The 19481-nt window shown below is 38.1% G+C and overlaps 1 protein-coding gene across 1 annotated transcript; it reads right to left on the bottom strand.

Annotated features, from left to right (window-relative positions):
• Positions 1–810: 810 nt before the first annotated feature.
• LRRC72 (leucine rich repeat containing 72) lies at positions 811–18352 on the bottom strand. Its single transcript, XM_032235823.1, has 8 exons — positions 18245–18352; positions 17098–17171; positions 14483–14552; positions 13338–13419; positions 12490–12603; positions 3426–3584; positions 2423–2450; positions 811–976 (listed from the first exon to the last, which is right to left on the bottom strand). The coding sequence occupies exons 1-8, from the start codon at positions 18350–18352 to the stop codon at positions 811–813; spliced, it is 801 nt and encodes a 266-aa protein (XP_032091714.1).
• Positions 18353–19481: the final 1129 nt, after the last annotated feature.

Here is a 19481-nt window from a genome sequence, read left to right as displayed (position 1 = left end):
CATAGTTCAGCCTTCAACTAATATGTAACATAAAATTTACTTAGTGTTCGTTACAAAGAAAACAATATGATATTGGTTAGGCTGGATGTGATTAATTTATGGCAGATATTTAGAGCCATCCAGAAGTTGCTAAGTTGTCTCACTGGTGGATATATTAGCTGGAACAGCTGGTCCTAAAGTTCAGTAATGATGAGAGCCATACATACAAGACTTTTCAAAAATTAATTCCAGATAATTTTTTAGCTGACTGTATTATTATTTACAACTTCCGAATGCAAATGAAATTTGAATATATATTTAGACTCACTTCAATGGTCCTTTAAATAAAGATATTAACACTTATTTTAAATACTATGATGAAGCTTATGGGATGAAATAACTAATCTCATACCTCCCATTTCTCCTACCAGTTCACAGTATTTTTTAACATCGAAGGCAATTAAGGACTGAGACTTCAATAGGGATCTCATATTTTTGAAGATATTTCAAGCAATTGTAATATAGCCCTTATGTCCTATTGTTGGGAGGCAAAAATCTATATTTAAACCTCTCTTACTTCAAAATATTTTAATTCTTTTCAAAAATACTTTGAAACCTCAAGACTGATCTATATCAGGTATGTAACATTATTGAATCAATTATTTCTGAATTCTTGAATCACTTATTTTAAAAAGTGTTCTACATTCAATGCTAAAACAACTAAATAATATTTTCCCTTTAAAATATCTTCAATTGACACTTAGAACATTTAATAGGAATGCAATACAAAAAAGCTCTTAAGAGAGAAGATTTTCTGTAAGAAACAGGCTCTTATCTGAATCTAATGGTCAGTTTTTCTGGCCTTTTCTCTGGACTGCTGCCAAGGCGTTTTTCTTCACAGGTAGGCATTTTCCCCCAATCCACAGTTGAAAATTCAATCATGCCACGCTTCATTGCCCGCAAAAAGACAGCATCTTCTGGATTTGCAAATGGGATTCTTTAAGAGTAACCCCCATCCCAAGACAGTTAGTAAATGACAATATTCTTATACAACCAATGATTAAATAGGCATTTGCACTATAATTTAAACATATTCTTAAAATAACCACAAAAATACTACCATTTCTAAAATAAGGCTCCCCTTAAGTTTTTCTGCTGTAATCTCAAAAACTGCTGTTCCAAACTCACAACCAAATTCTGTTCAACTCCAAACCCAAAATTGAATTCTGTTCTTCCCCCCAAAAAATTTCCAACAATGTATTTTGTTTCTTTTTGACTTTGACCCAACCCTAACCACTGTCCAGGAAGTTTTCTTGGCAACATTTTTAGAAGTGGTTTTCCATTGCTTTTGTCCTTCATCTAGGGAGAATGAGAACTCAGGTTTCCCCATTTCCAGTTATTGCGTTAACCACTAGACCAAACTGGTTCTCAGTAATTGTGCAATAAATACAATAGTAGAGTTGGAAGGGACCTTGGAGGTCTTCTAGTCTAATCCTCTGCCTAGGTAGGAGACCCTATACCATTTCAGACAAATAGCTATCCAACATCTTTAAGACTTCCAGTGTTGGGGCATTCACAACTTCTGGAGGCAAGCTGTTCCACTGATTGATTGTTCTGTCAGGAAATTTTTCCTCAGTTCTAAGTTGCTTCTCTCCTTGATTAGTTTCCACCCTTCGCTTCTTGTTCTGCCCTCAGGTGCCCTGGAGAATAGTTTGACTCCCTCTTCTTTGTGGCAACCCCTGAGATATTGGAACACTTCTTCATGTTTTAGTCTCCAGTCCCCTAATCATCTTTGTTGCTCTTCTCTGCACCCTTTCTAGAGTGTCCACATCTTTTCTACATCATGGCAACCAAAACTAAATGCAGTATTCCAAGTGTGGCCTTACCAAGGCATTATAAAGTAGTATTAAAATGATCTTGATTCTATCCCTCTGTTTATGTAGCCTAGAAATGTGTTGGCTTTTTTGGCAGCTGCTGCACACTGCTGGCTCATATTTAAATGGTTGTCCACTAGGATTCCAAGATCCCTCTCACAATTACTACTATTGAACAAGGTACCACCTATACTGTACCTGTACATTTTGTTTTTCTTGCCATTCGTTCAAATGGTATGTACATTAAAGAGGGAAGTGTCGATGATATACAAGTCAAATAGTATAGTCAATATATTCCTACCAATTACTGTATATCTTCCATTGAAATGTTCTTTTGCAAATCATTTAAAATTCAAGATGGTGAATCTAGTGATATTTATATCTAGTGATATTGATATTTAAATCTCTAGTGCAGCATAACTTCATGAAGTTTATAAAATGCATATTAATATTTATACAAGCACAATTATCTATTCAATTTAAAGAATTTACTTGTCCTTTTACTTGTATAGAACTTTTTTATTTACAGTATAATCTTAAAATATGGAGAAATTGTTTGAGCTACTTACTTAACTAAGTGATTTCCAAACTCGAAACCTAAAATAATTATTAAAAACATTGAATGTTGTATATTCCTTTTGTCAATTAATATATATTATTAAACAATCAATTAAAATTACATTCATTTAAAAAAGTAAATGCATAAAATTATCAATTAGTTCTAAAATATTTATTTAATAAAATGCATTGAATTTTAATTTTGAATGATTAAGGATAGGCCCTTATAATTTATAAATCTTTAGAAATTTACAATGTGTACATCTTGAATTAGAAAGATTGATTTTTCTTCTTCAGATTAACTTCTGAAGAAGAAAATATATGCTATGCCTTTCAAAATATATTAATTATACATATTTAAAGGTCTAGTTTTTATATCATTTGGAGAACTACTTATATAGTCCAAAGTTTTCATCACTTAATCATTATTCTATTCAACAATCTTTTTCCTTAACTTCCAGAAGCAAAACAATTAATTGTAATAACTGCTTCATATTCATGCAATATGCATGCAATATGCATACAATGAACAAATTAAAAGTTGTAAAATAAATTTTTTAATTTATCAAAGTTCAAAACCTCCAATAGTTGAACCAGAAAAGCTAAAAATAGATCAAATGATTCAATACAACTGTTTTTACAAAGATTTTTATTGATATGCACCATATGTACAATATAATTACAGGTAAAGATCTTTTGAGGTTGAGAGGTAATTATAAAAGTTTAGATAATGTTAAAAATTATTAAGGATGTTAGGGAAGGAAGGTTGATTGGTAATCTATATTATTAAGAAGCATGGTTATGACATTGGCTTGATAAGCAGGAAAGTCATTTTTGAGGCACAAGTGCTGCCATGGGGCTGGGTCAGCTCCTTTTTTTTTGCTCCTGCTGAAGATATTAAAGGACCCCGAACTCGGTGTACCCCAGGCAACAGTGATGTCACCAGCAAATCCTTTCAACCTATCCAACAAGAGTCAAAATATATGTTACTTTAGTAAATTATTATTGAAATACCTGGAGGCAAGTGCAACACTTTTGTGGGTGACAGTCTTAATGCTGCCTTTGGCAACAAAGGTATATCGACTCTTTTCCCAAATCCTATGGACTGAAGGACAAGAGTCTTCTCATGATTGTAGATATGCAACGCTGATTCTCTTTCTTTTCTAGTTATTTCTGGGAAATATAAAGTTTTGTTAGAGCATTAAAATATGTTAGTACTTTTCCTTAAATGCTCAAGTTTCTTTGGCTTTTTATTTATTTTTAAGAAACTTATCACATTCCATAAAATATTCCAGAGATTCCTTTATGTCTTTCTATTCTTCTTTAGAATATTCCCTGAAAATTTCAGTGCCTATTGCCCTTTCAGAGACATTATGAAGTCTTGTTTCCGGAGTGAATTTTTGTTAAATGGAGTGGTTGATCCATAAAATTGAGAAGTTTTAAAATTGATGGTATGATTAAGTGAATAAGAGTAGTAACTATTTTCCTTTTCAAAATATTATAGTCAGATGTAAATCAATGAAATTGAAACTTGGAAAAATCAGGACAAACAAAAAGAATAATTTTTAGACAACACATAATTAAACTTCAGAATTTGCTGTGATGTGATGTGATGATGGCTGTCAGCTTGACTGGCTGCAAAAAAGGGTTGGACTAATTCATAGAAATCATGGGGACGAATAGCTATTAGCCTTGATGACAGTGTGACTACATGTAGTTTGCAACCTAGAACCATTTGTTCAGTGACTGTTCAAAGTTACAAAAATCTTAAACATTAAGATGCTTAGTATTTGTTTGCAATCTGGTTGCTTGGCAATTGATTTTCAGTTATGACCAGTTGCAGAATCCTGCAATAATGTGACTGCTATTGGTAATCTTCTCTACTGGTCTCCTCAGAAATTAAAATGGGAATCCATCAGGAATGGTCACTAGTTTCCCTAGTGCACTCTTCCTGACACTCATGTGATCGTTGAACAGTCCTACAACCTCCATGATCCATGTCTCTTGAGAACCTGTGCTATAATTCTCATGCACCTCCTAGCACCTTCGATGAAATGAAACCCTTGCATGCTCTCCCTCCCCAAGCCTGGATGCACTTCTCACATACATTTGCATATACCCTCCCCATTTGCACAGTATACCCAATCCGTATTTTCAGATCTCTCTTCCACAGCACTTTCCACTCTCCTCTTGCATGCCACACCTCTCATGCATATCCTTGCACCTTTCCAGGCTTGCTCCTCTCATGAACCTCCTCACTCCTGCTCCTTGATCTGCAGTGTACCACTAGCACAGATCCTGCCTCAACCTCTTCATGCTTTCTCAGGTACTTCTTGCTACAACCTCAACCAAAAGCAGCAACTTACCTGCTTGTGATTTTGGTTCTGGAAACCTGGCAAGAATACACTTCAACTAGAAACCAAGGGATTTGGTTAACAACAGCAACCAGGACTGTGGGGATTGCTGTTGCTATGCAATATGGTAGTTACAACTGAATCATTTAGCAATGAAAATTCTGATCCCAACTATTGTAAATCAAGGACTACATGTAATCCGAAGGCCATCTTCTGGGAGAGTAGTGGACATCCTGCTGTGGTTGGCTGTGCACTGTGAGAAAAGACTGCTAAACCAGATCGCTCAAAAGGTTGATGCAACAGGGTACAGATTATATTGTTATTTCTTTATCAAATCTATATAAACAACCCTCTATTAGAAAAGAACTGCAGGAAGCAAAAGATTAAAACACAATACACCAAAAAGATATAAACAAACAGTACTGATGCCCCAATAAAACTCATACTAATCCGTCAACCATCCAATACTAGATCCATCAACAAAACATACAACTTCAAGATCCCTGCATATTGAACCTTATACAATTACTTTAACCATAAAAAATAATTCTTATCTTTGCAAAACATTTCTCTTGAAAAAAGAGAATTCTACCTTTTCTGTCGAGCAAAGTTACTGAAGGAATGTGATATATTACATATAGGCGGTATCTGCACTCTTGCGACAGAGGATTGTTAAATAGGTCTGCAGAAGTTGAAACAGAGAAGAAAATTATTGAGCACAAATGTGACAATCTAACGTTAATTTCCACTGTGCAAACATAATATGCTATTCAAGAATTCAGAAAGTGTATCTTTCCTGGACCTTCTGACCCATTATGAAATGAATTGTGAAAAAAATGACCTTTGCTTTTTGGCATATTTTGTATTATTATCTTTTAAATGCTTTTGTATCTTATGATTAACTAGAAAAATTTACTACTTTAAGCAAGGAAGTAAGCCACAAGTTTCGCATAATGTCATTCTTTTTTTTACCCTTGCAAACAGACTTGCTAATGCATTTCAAAACTACAACTGTAATAGAACTGACTCCTATGTAACTTACTAATATCATCTTGGGATTTCAGTAAAATAATATGTATTCAATATTACATCCAGGCTTGAAAGGTTGATGTACACAAGCTCAAGAAACTGATGTACTGCATATTGAAATAAGCCAGTGTTTTTCAACCACTGTGCCGCGGCACACTAGTGTGCCGTGACATAGTGTAAGGTGTGCCGTGGGAAAAACACTTTATACATAGTCAATATAGGCACAGAGTTAAATTTTTTAAACATTTTCTAATGGTGGTGTGCCTCATGATTTTTTTCATGAAAAAAGTGTGCCTTTGCACAAAAAAGGTTGAAAAACACTGAAATAAGCTATAATAACAGAATTTTAATATCCTAATTATGTATTGCCACCCTCCCTTTTATATTTTAGGGTATTGGGCAAGAGCTAAACGTGTGTCTTGTAAATACAATCTTATTTCACAAGAATTAAGTCATGGTTCAGACCTCTTTGTTTATATTTGTTTTTGCCTATTTCTATCAGTGTTCTCTTTCATAAAAAGGAAACCTAATTAAGTGCACTTAAAGAACCACTAGATGGCAGCAGTGGAAAGAACACCTATTTATACTATTTTTGTAATTTACTTAAAAATGATGTCAATTTTAACCAAATCATTTTTGCTATCATACTATGTATTTTCATTTTAATTATTGTACAGTATGCTACTGTTATATGTAATCGTTTATGCCTTTTAATAGGAAGAAAGTTTAAAAAACATTATACACAAATATATCAAGATTTAATGTAATAAATAAGTAGTTTTGCTGAACTAATTAATACTTTTTGGCAAAAAAATAATAATTCTTTGTCTATAATCATTAGAGAAATTACATTGGTTTACTGGACTGTCAATTTGGAAGATTATAAATAATGTCTTTAACATTGTGGAGTATTCTGGGGTGTGTTTTTTTAGAAAATAGATGGCATAATGACTTTTTATATATTGATTTCTTCAAGTCAATCTTGACTCATGGCTATTGCCTGACTTTATACAGCTTTCTTGATATGATTTTCAGAAGCAAGTTGCCATTGTCACCTTTTTACGGCTAGGAGAGCAAATGGCCCAAAGTTATTCAGTTAGTGTCCTGCAGAAGTAGAAATGTTTAGTTCTCTGGTTTCTAGCCTGATGCCTTTTACAACTATAATTAGCTGGCTCTTACTGATCAACATAAATTATCTTAAATAGGTATTCTTATCTAAGAAAAGTGTTTGTTCTTCTAAACCAATCTAAAGATAATTATTTTGGAAATGCCCATACCCATCCTAAACCTTTTCCCTTGTCAATACCTGGTATTTTCAAAATATGGTGGCTATATCTTCCATAGTAGCTGGGGTAATCTAATAATCATTAATCATCTTTTCAACTTTAGAATGCTTCGTATTTGTTTCTATGAAATGTTCAGTATGCTAGTGATTTGGAAGTAATTAAACACCTTGAATACCGTATATACTCGAGTATAAGCCGAGTTTTTCAGCCCACTTTTTGGACTGAAAAAAGCCGCCTCGGCTTATACTCGAGTCTACAACTGGATCCGGCAGTGCTGTTGCCTGTTGGAGGAGGAGGAGGCGAACCAGCCTGCCACCGCCGGCCACCACCACCCCGCCGCTCTTCCCGCCCCCTTCCAAGCCCCACAGTCCAGCGGACGCAGCAGAAGCAGCCCCGGGGCTCCGCTGCCGCTCCCTGCATTTTGTGGACGGGGTCTCGCAGGAAGGAATCCCCTCTCCAAGGGATCCCTGTCCAGAAAATGCGGGGAGCGGCAGCGGAGCCCTGGGGCTGCTTCTGCTCCGTCCGCTCCTCTCTGCTCTCCTGTCGCCAGCTGGTGGGGCTGACCCTGATCCATAAACACTGCCGAATTCAGCCTCGGATCTTTGTCGGGACCTCTTTCTGGTCCGCCTCTGAAGTCCATATTCTCCATAGTCTCTCAAACTGCTCCCCCCCACCTCCAGTTTCTTCCTAGTTTGATCCCACGCGCCGCTGACCTAGGAACCGCATACCTCCCAGCAGTTTTTTCAGGCTGCTCCCAGATGGGAAGGGAGGGGGATTGTATTAGCCAAAGAGGGGAAAGCGAGCGAGCGAAGCAGTGGGAGGGGGAAAGGGTCCCTGTGAAGCCCTGCGGCCAAGGAGCGCTGCCTGCTTTTAAAGAAAACCTGGAAGGGGAAGAGGGCGGGTTTTTTCCCCCTCCCTTTTTCTTTTCGTTCCCGTGGCTCAGCCTCTCCTTTCCTTGGGGCCGCTGACCTAGGAACCGCATACCTCCCAGCAGTTTTTTCAGGCTGCTCCCAGATGGGAAGGGAGGGGGATTGTATTAGCCAAAGGGGGGAAAGCGAGCGAGCGAAGCAGTGGGAGGGGGAAAGGTCCCTTTGAAGCCCTGCGGCCAAGGAGCGCTGCCTGCTTTTAAAGAAAACCTGGAAGGGGAAGAGGGCGGGTTTTTCCCCCTCCCTTTTTCTTTTCGTTCCCGTGGCTCAGCCTCTCCTTTCCTTGGGGCCGCTGACCTAGGAACCCCATACCTCCCAGCAGTTTTTTCAGGCTGCTCCCAGATGGGAAGGGAGGGGGATTGTATTAGCCAAAGGGGGGAAAGCGAGCGAGCGAGCGAGCGAAGCAGTGGGAGGGGGAAAGGGTCCCTGTGAAGCCCTGCGGCCAAGGAGCGCTGCCTGCTTTTAAAGAAAACCTGGAAGGGGAAGAGGGCGGGTTTTTTCCCCTCAGTTGTGAGGGCAATGCTGCTCGCGACTTTCCCCTAAATGTTGGAGAAAACTTTTCACCGCTGTCCTCCTCGGCTCATTTGGGAAGGACGATTGTAACAGGTTGAGATTTCCTTTCAAAACAAAACAAAACCAACCCCTCCCCCGGTCCCAATGTTTCAAACAACCCCCTTTCCTGCTGGGAAGAGCCCAGCCAACCCCCCGTCCCTTCCCATTCGAAAGGGAAGCTCGTATCACCTTCTAGAGAAAGTGGCAAATGCCCTCCGTGACTTCCTTGGTTTTTCTCCGGGCTCTGCTCTTCGGCATTGCCCTTGGGGAAAACTGCCGCGGTTTGTTTCCTTGAATATATTAACAGGCGCGTGGAAAGCAACTAAGCCAAGGAGCGTACGTAGTCCAGCCAAGCGAGTATAGTTTCCTGGGGTCCCTTGCTCGCTCGCTTTCCCCCCTTTGGCTAATTTGGGCTTCTCTTTCAAAGAAAGAAAAAAAGAAAGAAAGAAAGAGAGCCTGAACTCTGGAAGAGGAGGAGCCAGGGTGTAGAAGGGGTTTACAATCCCATCTGGGAGCAGCCTGAAAAACTGCTGCCGCGCCACGCCTGCGCCCCAAACAGAGCTGGGTCCAATCAGCCTTTTTTCCCCTTTTTATGCCCTGTCTCAGACGTGCAGGCGCGCATGCTGTGAACTTGCCCACTTAGACATCGAGGTTGCCGCGTGCACTCTTGTATTTTCCCCTTCCTCTTACGTGTCCCCCTTGGTGCAGCGGGCTAACACTGGTGAAAGGAGTGGGGTGGACACAACTGGTAAATTATAAACCACAGATTTTAATCCTATTTAATTTTTAATGGTATCAAATTTAGCTATAAAGAAGAGAGAAAGAAAGAGGGAGTGTGTGCACAGGAGTGTGGATTTTCTAAAAATCCCATTGAATCCAGAGGAGGGAAGAGAGAAAGAAAGAAGGAGTGTATGAGGGTGGGAGATTTCCTAAACCCCATTGAATCCAGAGGAGGGAAGAAAGAAAGAAAGAAGAAGTGTGTGCACAGGAGTGTGGATTTTCTAAAAATCCCATTGAATCCAGAGGAGGGAAGAGAGAAAGAAAGAAGGAGTGTATGAGGGTGGGAGATTTCCTAAACCCCATTGAATCCAGAGGAGGGAAGAGAGAAAGAAAGAAGTGTGTGCACAGGAGTGTGGATTTTCTAAAAATCCCATTGAATCCAGAGGAGGGAAGAGAGAAAGAAAGAAGAAGTGTGTGCACAGGAGTGTGGATTTTCTAAAAATCCCATTGAATCCAGAGGAGGGAAGAGAGATAGAAAGAAGAAGTGTGTGCACAGGAGTGTGGATTTTCTAAAAATCCCATTGAATCCAGAGGAGGGAAGAGAGAAAGAAAGAAGGAGTGTATGAGGGTGGGAGATTTCCTAAACCCCATTGAATCCAGAGGAGGAGTGTGTGTGCATTTTTGTGTGTGTGTGTGTGTGTGTGTGTGTGTGTGTGTGTGTGTGTGAGAGAGAGATAGAGAGAGAGAGAGAGAGAGAGAGAGAGAGAGAGAGAGAGAGAGAGAGAGACTATCACTGTGTTGTAGCTTATGATTCTTGATGAATGTATTTTATTTTATTTTATTTATGTACACCTAAGACAAATTCCTTGGGGGTTCCAATCAGGCTGTTCTATGCAAACAGTCATGTCATCACTTTCTATAATATCAGCCTGCATTAGGCCTCAAAAGATATGGTACCCGAACAAGTCTTTTTTTTTTTTTTATCCTGTTAGAAATGGATCCCAGTACTTCTACTGGTAATCCTCGACCAAAACAAAAACGCAGGTCATTCGAAGCTGGTTTCAAACTTAAGGTTGTGTCAAGAGCAGAAGAAAGCAATAACAGTATTGCAAGTAGGGAATTTTGTGTTGATGAAAAACAAGTGAGGGAATGGCGGAAAAAGAAAGCTGACTTGGAAAAGATTCCAAAGTCAAAAAAAGCTCAACGTGGTTTAACAACTTCATATGGGGCTCTAGAGACTGAATTGCATGAATGGGTTATGGAGTGTCGTCAAAATGGTTACTGTGTAACACGCATGGGAATTCGCTTACGTGCCCTTCAAATGGCACAAGATGACAAATTTAAAGCACCAGGCATTGAAAAATTTGTTGCGTCAGCAGGATGGTGTACCCGCTTCATGAATAGGTTTTCCCTATGTTTGCGGCAAAGAACAAAGATTTCACAGAAGTTGCCAAAAGACCTTGATGAAAAAGTGATGTCATTCCATTCATTCATCATAAAACAAAGAAGGATCCATAACTATGACCTGGGAGATATTGGAAATATGGATGAAACACCTATGACCTTTGATCTTCCAAGCAACAGAACTGTGGCAAGTTTGGGAGACAAAACTATTTTTCTCAGAACCACAGGAAATGAAAAAAACCATTTCACAGTTGTTCTGTCATGTTTGGCTAATGGAACTAAGCTGCGGCCTGTCATTATTTTTAAAAGAAAGACCTTGCCTAAAAAGGTCAAATTCCCACCACGAATTACAGTGCGCGCACATATTAAAGGCTGGATGGATGAAGACGGAACAAAAAAATGGCTGGAAGAAATTTGGAAAGAACGACCAGGAGCAGCCTTAAAGAAAAAACCATCATTGCTAGTTTGGGATATGTTCAGAGCCCACACATCTGATGACATTAAAAAAATGGCAAAATCTTCTCAAGTTACTTTGGCCGTTATTCCAGGTGGGCTTACATCTGTATTGCAACCGCTAGATGTGTGTTTAAATAAACCTTTTAAAGACCGTGTGAGAAAGATGTGGCATGAATGGATGTCATCTGGTCAAGCCCGACTGACAAAAGGTGGAAATCTGATGAAGCCCGACATAGAATTGATAGCAAAGTGGGTTCGTGATGCATGGGAAGAGATTCCGGAGGACATGGTGCGACACGCCTTCAAGAAATGTGGCATTAGTAATGCTATGGATGGCAGTGAAGACAGCGCTTTGTATGAGAACGACAGCTCTGATGGTGATGACTGCGAACTCAGTGATGATGACAATGTCTATGCTGATACCCTCACACTAGCTAATGCTGAAGCTCTGTTTGGACATACAGATGATGAGGAGGAATCCAGTTTTGAAGGATTTTAACTCTTATGTTTTAGCTTGGTTGCTGAATGAGCTAAGGTTTTTGTACATTTAAAGTTATTGTTGATACCATATTGTTTTTATTGACCCTCTTTTCCACTTACAGAGCTAGTTATTTATTTATAAATAAATAATATTTATTTATTCAAAAACATTATTGGTATCTATTTTTATTTTTGAAATTTACCGGTAGCTGCTGCATTTCCCACCCTAGGCTTATACTCGAGTCAATAACTTTTCCAGCTTTTTGGGGTAAAATTAGGTGCCTCGGCTTATATTCGGGTCGGCTTATACTCGAGTATATACGGTAATTACTTTACCAAGCAATAAGTTCTTAGTTTTTAGAATTCTGAAAGCCTAGCAGGATGCATGAGTGCATTCCTTGGGGTGGAGTGGGGGGGAGAGAACGATTGCCTACACCCTCACTTTCAAGGTTAACAGTTTATAATCCTACTTCCCTGCAGGCAATTTCATACAGCAGAATTTAGTGGCGCCAGTACTGTCTTGTTTATCTTAAAATGAAGTTTCAGACTCAGGCATTTTCATATGTCCCTTGCTCTGCCCAATATAGTAAAAGAACACACACACACACATCAATTAAAAAATACACAGGTGTGCTGAATTACAAAAAACGTTTCTCAACAAAAGAATCTATTTTAAAAAATTGAAGTATAGTATCCCATTCCTTCCTCAAAGCTGAAACGAATATATTTATGTTGGTACTGTTATTCTATATAAGAAATTCTCTCTCTCTCTCTCTCTCTCTCTCTCTTTCTCTCTCTTTCTCTCTCTCTCTCTCTCTCTCTCACACACACACACACACACACACACACACACACACACACACATTATTACTTAAGGTATGTAAGGTTCGCAGTCCTTGTAGTTCTTTCACAGTCAAATTCAAATTTTTTAGCTGATTGTTGTGAAGCAGTAAGATCTGTAGCGAATGTAAATTTTTCAGAGCACCTAAAAATGATAACCAAAATATAAGGCACTATAGAAACAACTTGTACTTTAATACCTATTTTATTTCAGGAAAGGCAATAAAACAGTTAAAATATGCATGCTTACTTTACAAGATTCTTGAAGGCATTTGGCTGGATGGTAAAAGCTTTATGGACCCATTAACTAAGTAAGGGATATCCAAACTCTTCAATTCATCACCCTTTTTATGAAGTTTCAGATTGCTCATTCACTTTCAAAAATTTATTACATGAAAATAGTGTAATCATCTGGGACTGACTATGAGATTCTGGGTAACATTCTAGCTGCTAGCCACCTAACCTTCAGGATGAAGAACTAGCACTCTCTACAAAGACCTAAAAAAATTAATTGATCCAAATGACTTTCTATCATTTGTCTACCACCTACTGATTTCCAGCCATTTACTGAACCACTTTTTATTCCCAGTCATTTATCTACCTCTGGGATAATCCCATCAACATTTGGGGGTCATTATTAACCACTTGGGGAACTCTGGCCTAGACCCTGTTCTCACTGACCATCAAATGAAATTGGGAAAACAGCTGGCCTACTATTATTTTGAGTTATTTTGAGAGCCATGTGGCACAGTGGTTAGAGCACAATATTGCAGACTCACTCTGTCCATAAGAGAACATTATAACTTACATCTTTTGGCTATGTTTGGAACTTATTTCTTACTCAGACAAATCAAATCAAATGAAATGTTTATACAGTACCTGTTATATTTCTGATATCATTATTATGAAGATATAATTCTGTCAAGTAACAGTTATATTTCACGAAAGTTATATACTGAATCTAAAAAATAAAAATTTGAATAACACTGTTATTTTATTGGTACATACACCAACATATATAAATTATATATATATAATTTATCATCACAATAGTCCATCACGACAGAAACCCAATATTATTACTGTTGCCTTTGTTATTGGGTTTCTGTCGTGATGGACTCTTGTGACGAGCCGATTGAGAGAGAATGGAAGCAGTTAGCTTCCTCCCATAATTGGGGCATACCAGGGGTTGTGACTTTAAATATATACCTTTCTCCCTGGCTCAGCTGATAACAGATCAGAGCCTGTGGCTTAATGGCTAAGACGTCTGCCTAATATGTAATATAGCCCAGGTTCGAATCCCAGTAAGGGTATGGCTAGCTGATGAGAGCTAAATAGCTTGAAATAGATCTATACTAGTCTCCCTTTATTTATTTATCAGCACAAATAATAAAACACACACACACACACACACACACATATATGTATGAATTATTCTATTACATAATATTAGCTATGATATTATGATACTTTAGGAAATTTATTCTAATCAGTGTGCTAAATTAGAAGATATTAGAGATGTTCACAATTATATTTCTGGAATTGGACCCTTTCGGAAAAATCCAGAACATTCTATTGGTGTTTTCTGTTGCTGTTCTGGCAGAGTCTGGTCATTTCCAAAATGTAATCTTCAAACTGGAAATATTTTGTGATAGCCCAGAAAATTGTTGCGAATTCCCAGAAAATAGCACATGAAATTTATACATAGCTAGATTCTATGGAATATTATAGTTTTATGAAGACTCTTAAATATACATATTTATTTAACTTAATAAGATAAACTAATAGTCCACTATGCATAAAGTTATGTTTTAGGGAGATCACTATATCTTTTATAATTTTCATTATGATTCTGAAATTTTGGCTTATTTTAAAATACAGCCAATAGTCAGACCTGGAAGCCATTTTTTACATTCTTTCATTGGGGTATTTGGAACTTTGACACTTCCCTTGAAAGAATAATCTGAAAAGGTTTATCAGAGATAAGTAATAACTGTGGTTATGAAAATTCTTATATTTGATACCTTATTGTTGTTTAGCCACAAATTTCTTAATTTCCGGAACCGTGATAAATGAGGAACATCTTTTAATCCACTGAAAGACAAATTCATAACTTTAGTATGAAATGACCAGTTAAATATTGTTCTACAGTTACATAATACTCATGATTTAATATTATTAAACATACAGAAATATACCTTTTCATATTACAGCTTAATTACAGTAATTGGGACTAGAATTTTCACTGCTGAGTAATGAGGTCATAAAGCACAAAATCTTCTGATTTTGCCATTTAACCACAGCATTTCCAACAGTCCTAAATTATTGTAGTTATGTGTCATTGAACACATAACTACAACTTCCTGCTGGCATCCCTCTTAACTTTGCTTGTCAACAGGGTAGATCACAAACCATGACCATGTGATTGTAGGAGTGCTGCAGCAGCCAGAACTTCGAGGACTGTTTGTAAGTACTGGTCATTCAACTCTATCATATGTTTGAATGTTTGTTAACTGAGAACCACTTGTATTAACAATTGCAGACAGTAGATATGATGCAAAGAATACAGAGAAGACACTAAAAAATTCATCACCAGCATGAGTTGGATTCGTACCAGCTTTTCCACTTCCATCCTTGATTCCCTTTAATTTCTTTTAATAGAGACAAAAACATGACTTTGGATTTATTTTTCTAAAATGAAACCAGTTGAAACCGAAACTAAAAACTGCAGTTTCAAATATTGCTACTGTTTTGTCATAATCTAAAACAACTCTGTGATAGAAAAGGAAACAACTTTCTCAAGTTGACATAGTATCTAGAATAGATGATAACAAGTACATCTTTCATACAGATTGATATCACAATGGCCCAAATAATAATGTTTTCTTTATTTTTGGCTTTCATGAATCTAGCCATAGGTTGGAGCATTGCAAGATTAACCAATTATGGTTTAGCCTACAGGTTATGATTTTGCAAGGTATGTAATCTTAAATCTTAAGATTATTATGAGACTTTGTCCATAAAAGTGACAAATAATAGCAGTAACACTTAAATTTAAATACAGCTTATAGCCCTCTCTAGAGCCCTCTCTAAGCGGTTTACAGAGTCAGCGTATTGCGTCCAACAATCTGGGTCCCATTTTACTGACCTCGAAGGTACAGAAGGCTGAGTCAACCTTGAATTGCTGAACAGCAGTCAGCCACCAGAAGCAACCTGCAATACTGCATTCTAACCACTGTGCCACCACAGCTCACAAGCTTTATGGGCTTGATTTAATTCTGGACAAACCAATCAAAAAGAGATACAATTTTTATACTGCATTTTGGTTATAATATATCTAATTTTGTATTGATAATACCACTTTAGTTTAAATGTCATGCTGTCATTTTATTTACAGAATGCAGAAGTACACACTGAAGTATACAAATATTTCTTCATTTTATTTGTTCTCTAAAACCATGAATTTACTTCTAAATGTTTTCATTTATTTATCTTCCAGGCTGTTCTTATTTCTTAAGTAATCAGGTTGCAAATCTCAAAACTATTTATTCTTGAGACATTTCACTCAAATCAGTGGCAAAAATCTGAAGAAACACATCTGAAGCTGACCCTAAAGGAATCTATTTTTTTTCTAGTAGAATTTCATTTTAGTCTTTGTTTTTTTAATGTTCATTTTCACACATGTTCAAATCTATTCTTTGCTTTAATACAACTAAGTTTCTTGAACCTTGGGCATCCAGATGTAGAGATAAGGTTATCAGTTTCCTTGTGGTTAAATTTTATAGTACTTATAAAAAGAATCTTATAAAATCTTAAAAACAATTGATCATCTCATAGAGTAATGATGACTAATCTTTTTACCATCGTGTGCCAAAAGCAGGGGGAGCGCAGAGGGTTGTGCATGGGCATGCCTACAGTCATAATGCTATGCGTATGACCCCCCTGCGCATGCATGCACGACCCCCACCCTCCCCCACTTTGGGGCCACGATGGATCCATTTTTCACCCTCCCCAGGCTCCAGAGGCTCCCCTGCCCCCCCGAAGCCGTCTAGAGGCTATTCACTGTCCACTTCACTTCACAGTGATGGCTGTGGCTGGTGGGCTTGGCTCTGGGCTCTCGCTCCTTCTGCCTGGGAGATGGAGTCCACGGAGGAGGATAATAGCCATTTGGAGGCTATGGATCCAGCGCCTTCCATTTGCACCCACAACAGCAGTGTATGCCACTTCCTGCCACCTTTGGAGGCAATGGAGGTAACTGCTCCTCTTGGTGGGGTAGCCATGCTTGTATAGACCTCGCCCCTGCCAAGGCAATGCCTCTTGTGCCTTAACAAATGGCTCCGCATGCCACCTATGGCACACATGCCATAGGTTCGCCATCACTGTCATAGACAGAATAGGGGAAGGAGGTGAGGAAGCAGAATGATTTCTTATTTATGATTCTTTATATCACATCAATTTTGGACATTTTCTAAATTCTGGTATTTAGACAATGCTAAAATAAATACTACTCCAATAAAATAAAGACTAAACGATCCATTTGATACCATGCTTTGATTTCAACAAATTCTATTTGCTGCTGAAATAGTTACTGATCTTACAAGGTAAAATTTAATTACAGTAACAGCTACAAACAACTTACTTTTCACCAAGGTATAGATATATGACTTCTTTATCATTCTTGTAGCCACAAATTTTTAGTTGCTTTTCTAAAATCTGAAAATAAATTATGAAAAATAATAGAATATGAGAATCTAATTATACAAGAGATAGTTAAATGGCCATGCTGTTCAGAACAATCATTTTTGAGAATCCATTGTCTTTTGTTCCAAACTAGATAGTTAAAGCATGCAGGTACCGAAACAGAGCTGAAACAGCCTGAGTGAATAGGACTGTATTAGTTTTTCCTTGAAGACGTTTCACTTCTCTATCCAAAAAAATGCTTCTTCAGAGCTGAGGAAGCTTCTTGGATGTTTTGTATACAATTTCGTTGTATTTAAATACAATGACAATAAAGATTACACTTATAAGAAGCGAAACATCTTCCAAGGAAAACCAAAGAAAGTCCAGTTGTCTCTTGCAAAAAGTACCTTTGAGACAGTCATGATCTAGATGACTGAGAATATCCATAGATATCTTGAGGGGGGCAAATCTGCTTTTCCAAGGACAAATTTAAGCTCTGCAGCTGCTATTGTTTTTAATATACTTTCTCCTGTGGGACAATGGAAAGAGCACACCCCCTCCCCAAGTTAAAGTTCTGCTTTAAGAAGCAAAGCCCCGCAGCAAACACTTTTTTCCTATTGTTTCCTACATTGGCCCCTTGATAAAGAAATAGAACCTCTTGGTGTTCATGTATCACCTTAATTCTATTTTACCTGATTTGCTGCCTACATCACAGTTGGCTGAACATGGATAGCACACTTTCACAAAGGATTTTGAATGAACTCAAAGGCATCTTTTGTAATCATAACTGTTGAATAAACTGCAATTGGCTTGGTGTACACCTTGCAGGATTTAACACCCTTGATTTACAAACCATAATTCCTATAATAATGTAAACTGAAACCAAATGTATCACATTATGTGCCAATCGCCAATACAGGAATAGGCTAAAAGATAGGCACACCCCCTTCCTCAAAACCTCCAAGGCATATATGTTGACTTAGAAGTCTGTCTCCAACTCGAACACAGGTTTCTTATTTTTTTAAAAGAAAGGGGGGGGGGGTTTATAGGAGAAATGGCCCCTTGCCAAACTGCCCGAAAAGAAGCAGGATGGTGAAGAGACTCACCTCATTAGCAATTTGGTGTTCATCCAAACTGATACTTTCTTTACCCCCTCCTGGACCACACTGAAAAGCTTTTGAAGTCTGTCGGGCATTAACGGACCTTTTCGGCATTTTTATTTGGGAGAGGGGGCGCGTCGCTTCCCAGCCCGGTGAAAGAGGGCTAGGCCAGACGTGCCGGGGCAGCGTCTCGCTGCTCCCGTCTCTACCTGTCCTCAGCTGGCAGGTCCTACAAAGTGGCCAACGCGCCGCGTGCCAGGAACGGTCGCTATGGCGACGGACAAGCGGCCCGCGCTGAAAACGGTCATTCTGAGGCGCCCTGAACTCAGCACTTAGATCAGATGGTGCAGCCGCGGAAGGACAAATTCCGAGAACCCAAACGTCACCGTCTTTAATCGATGGTCTAATCGAAAATCAGGGAGAGGTAGGCGGCTCCTCCTACTGAGCAGCAATGCAGGAATGTCTTTTGAGCATCTTTCATTACAGACATAGCTTCTGTCTGGCTTATAAAACCACTGGTTTTTACAAAGCCCATGGCTCATGTAGAATAAAAAACAAATAAAAATGCAAGAACTGGGATGGGTTCACCTTACATATTCTCTGGTGTTTTACCAGTGTTCAAAATAGTCATATTGCACTAGATTTCCTAATAGTATAAATAGTTAACAAGTACTCAAACGACCATTGATCTCCTTATGGTCATCCATCTGGAACCTTTAATATGAATTCTTGCACTGAGCAGAGGATTGAACTGAATGCATGGAAGGCCCTTTCTCATACTATGATTTCATAAATGCATTGCTGGGATTGAATCTACTTTTCACAGTAGGATAAAATTAATTTTGCTGATTTATGGTTCAATGTATTATGCAAACACAGTTATGTTCTATGCATAAAGTAGGAAATTAATGAAGTAAAGGTCCCAGTTGCTATCTTTTGGGAATATTTCTTTATAACTCTTTTTTCTTACTTTATACTCTTTTTTCTTACCAGGAAAAATCTTCTGGGAGGAAAGAATGTCTTTTGGATTGTGGGTTAGTAAAAATCTGTCTGTAAACTAGCAGAGAATTTTGTTATTTGAAAGTGGAAATTCTATTATTCATTATGAATACAATCCTGGTAAAATGATGTTGCTATGAGTATGACTGAGATTTTTGTAATATACAGTGTGCATAAAGTTATTGCAGTCCTATGGCACACAATTGATACATGTTCAAATGAACATTCACTGTTAATCTGATAA

The sequence above is a fragment of the Thamnophis elegans genome, chromosome Z, assembly GCF_009769535.1.
Source record: "Thamnophis elegans isolate rThaEle1 chromosome Z, rThaEle1.pri, whole genome shotgun sequence".
NCBI classification, from domain to species: domain Eukaryota; kingdom Metazoa; phylum Chordata; class Lepidosauria; order Squamata; family Colubridae; genus Thamnophis; species Thamnophis elegans.
Note: the sequence above shows the minus strand (reverse complement) of the source record. Positions and strands in the feature narration are given on the sequence as shown.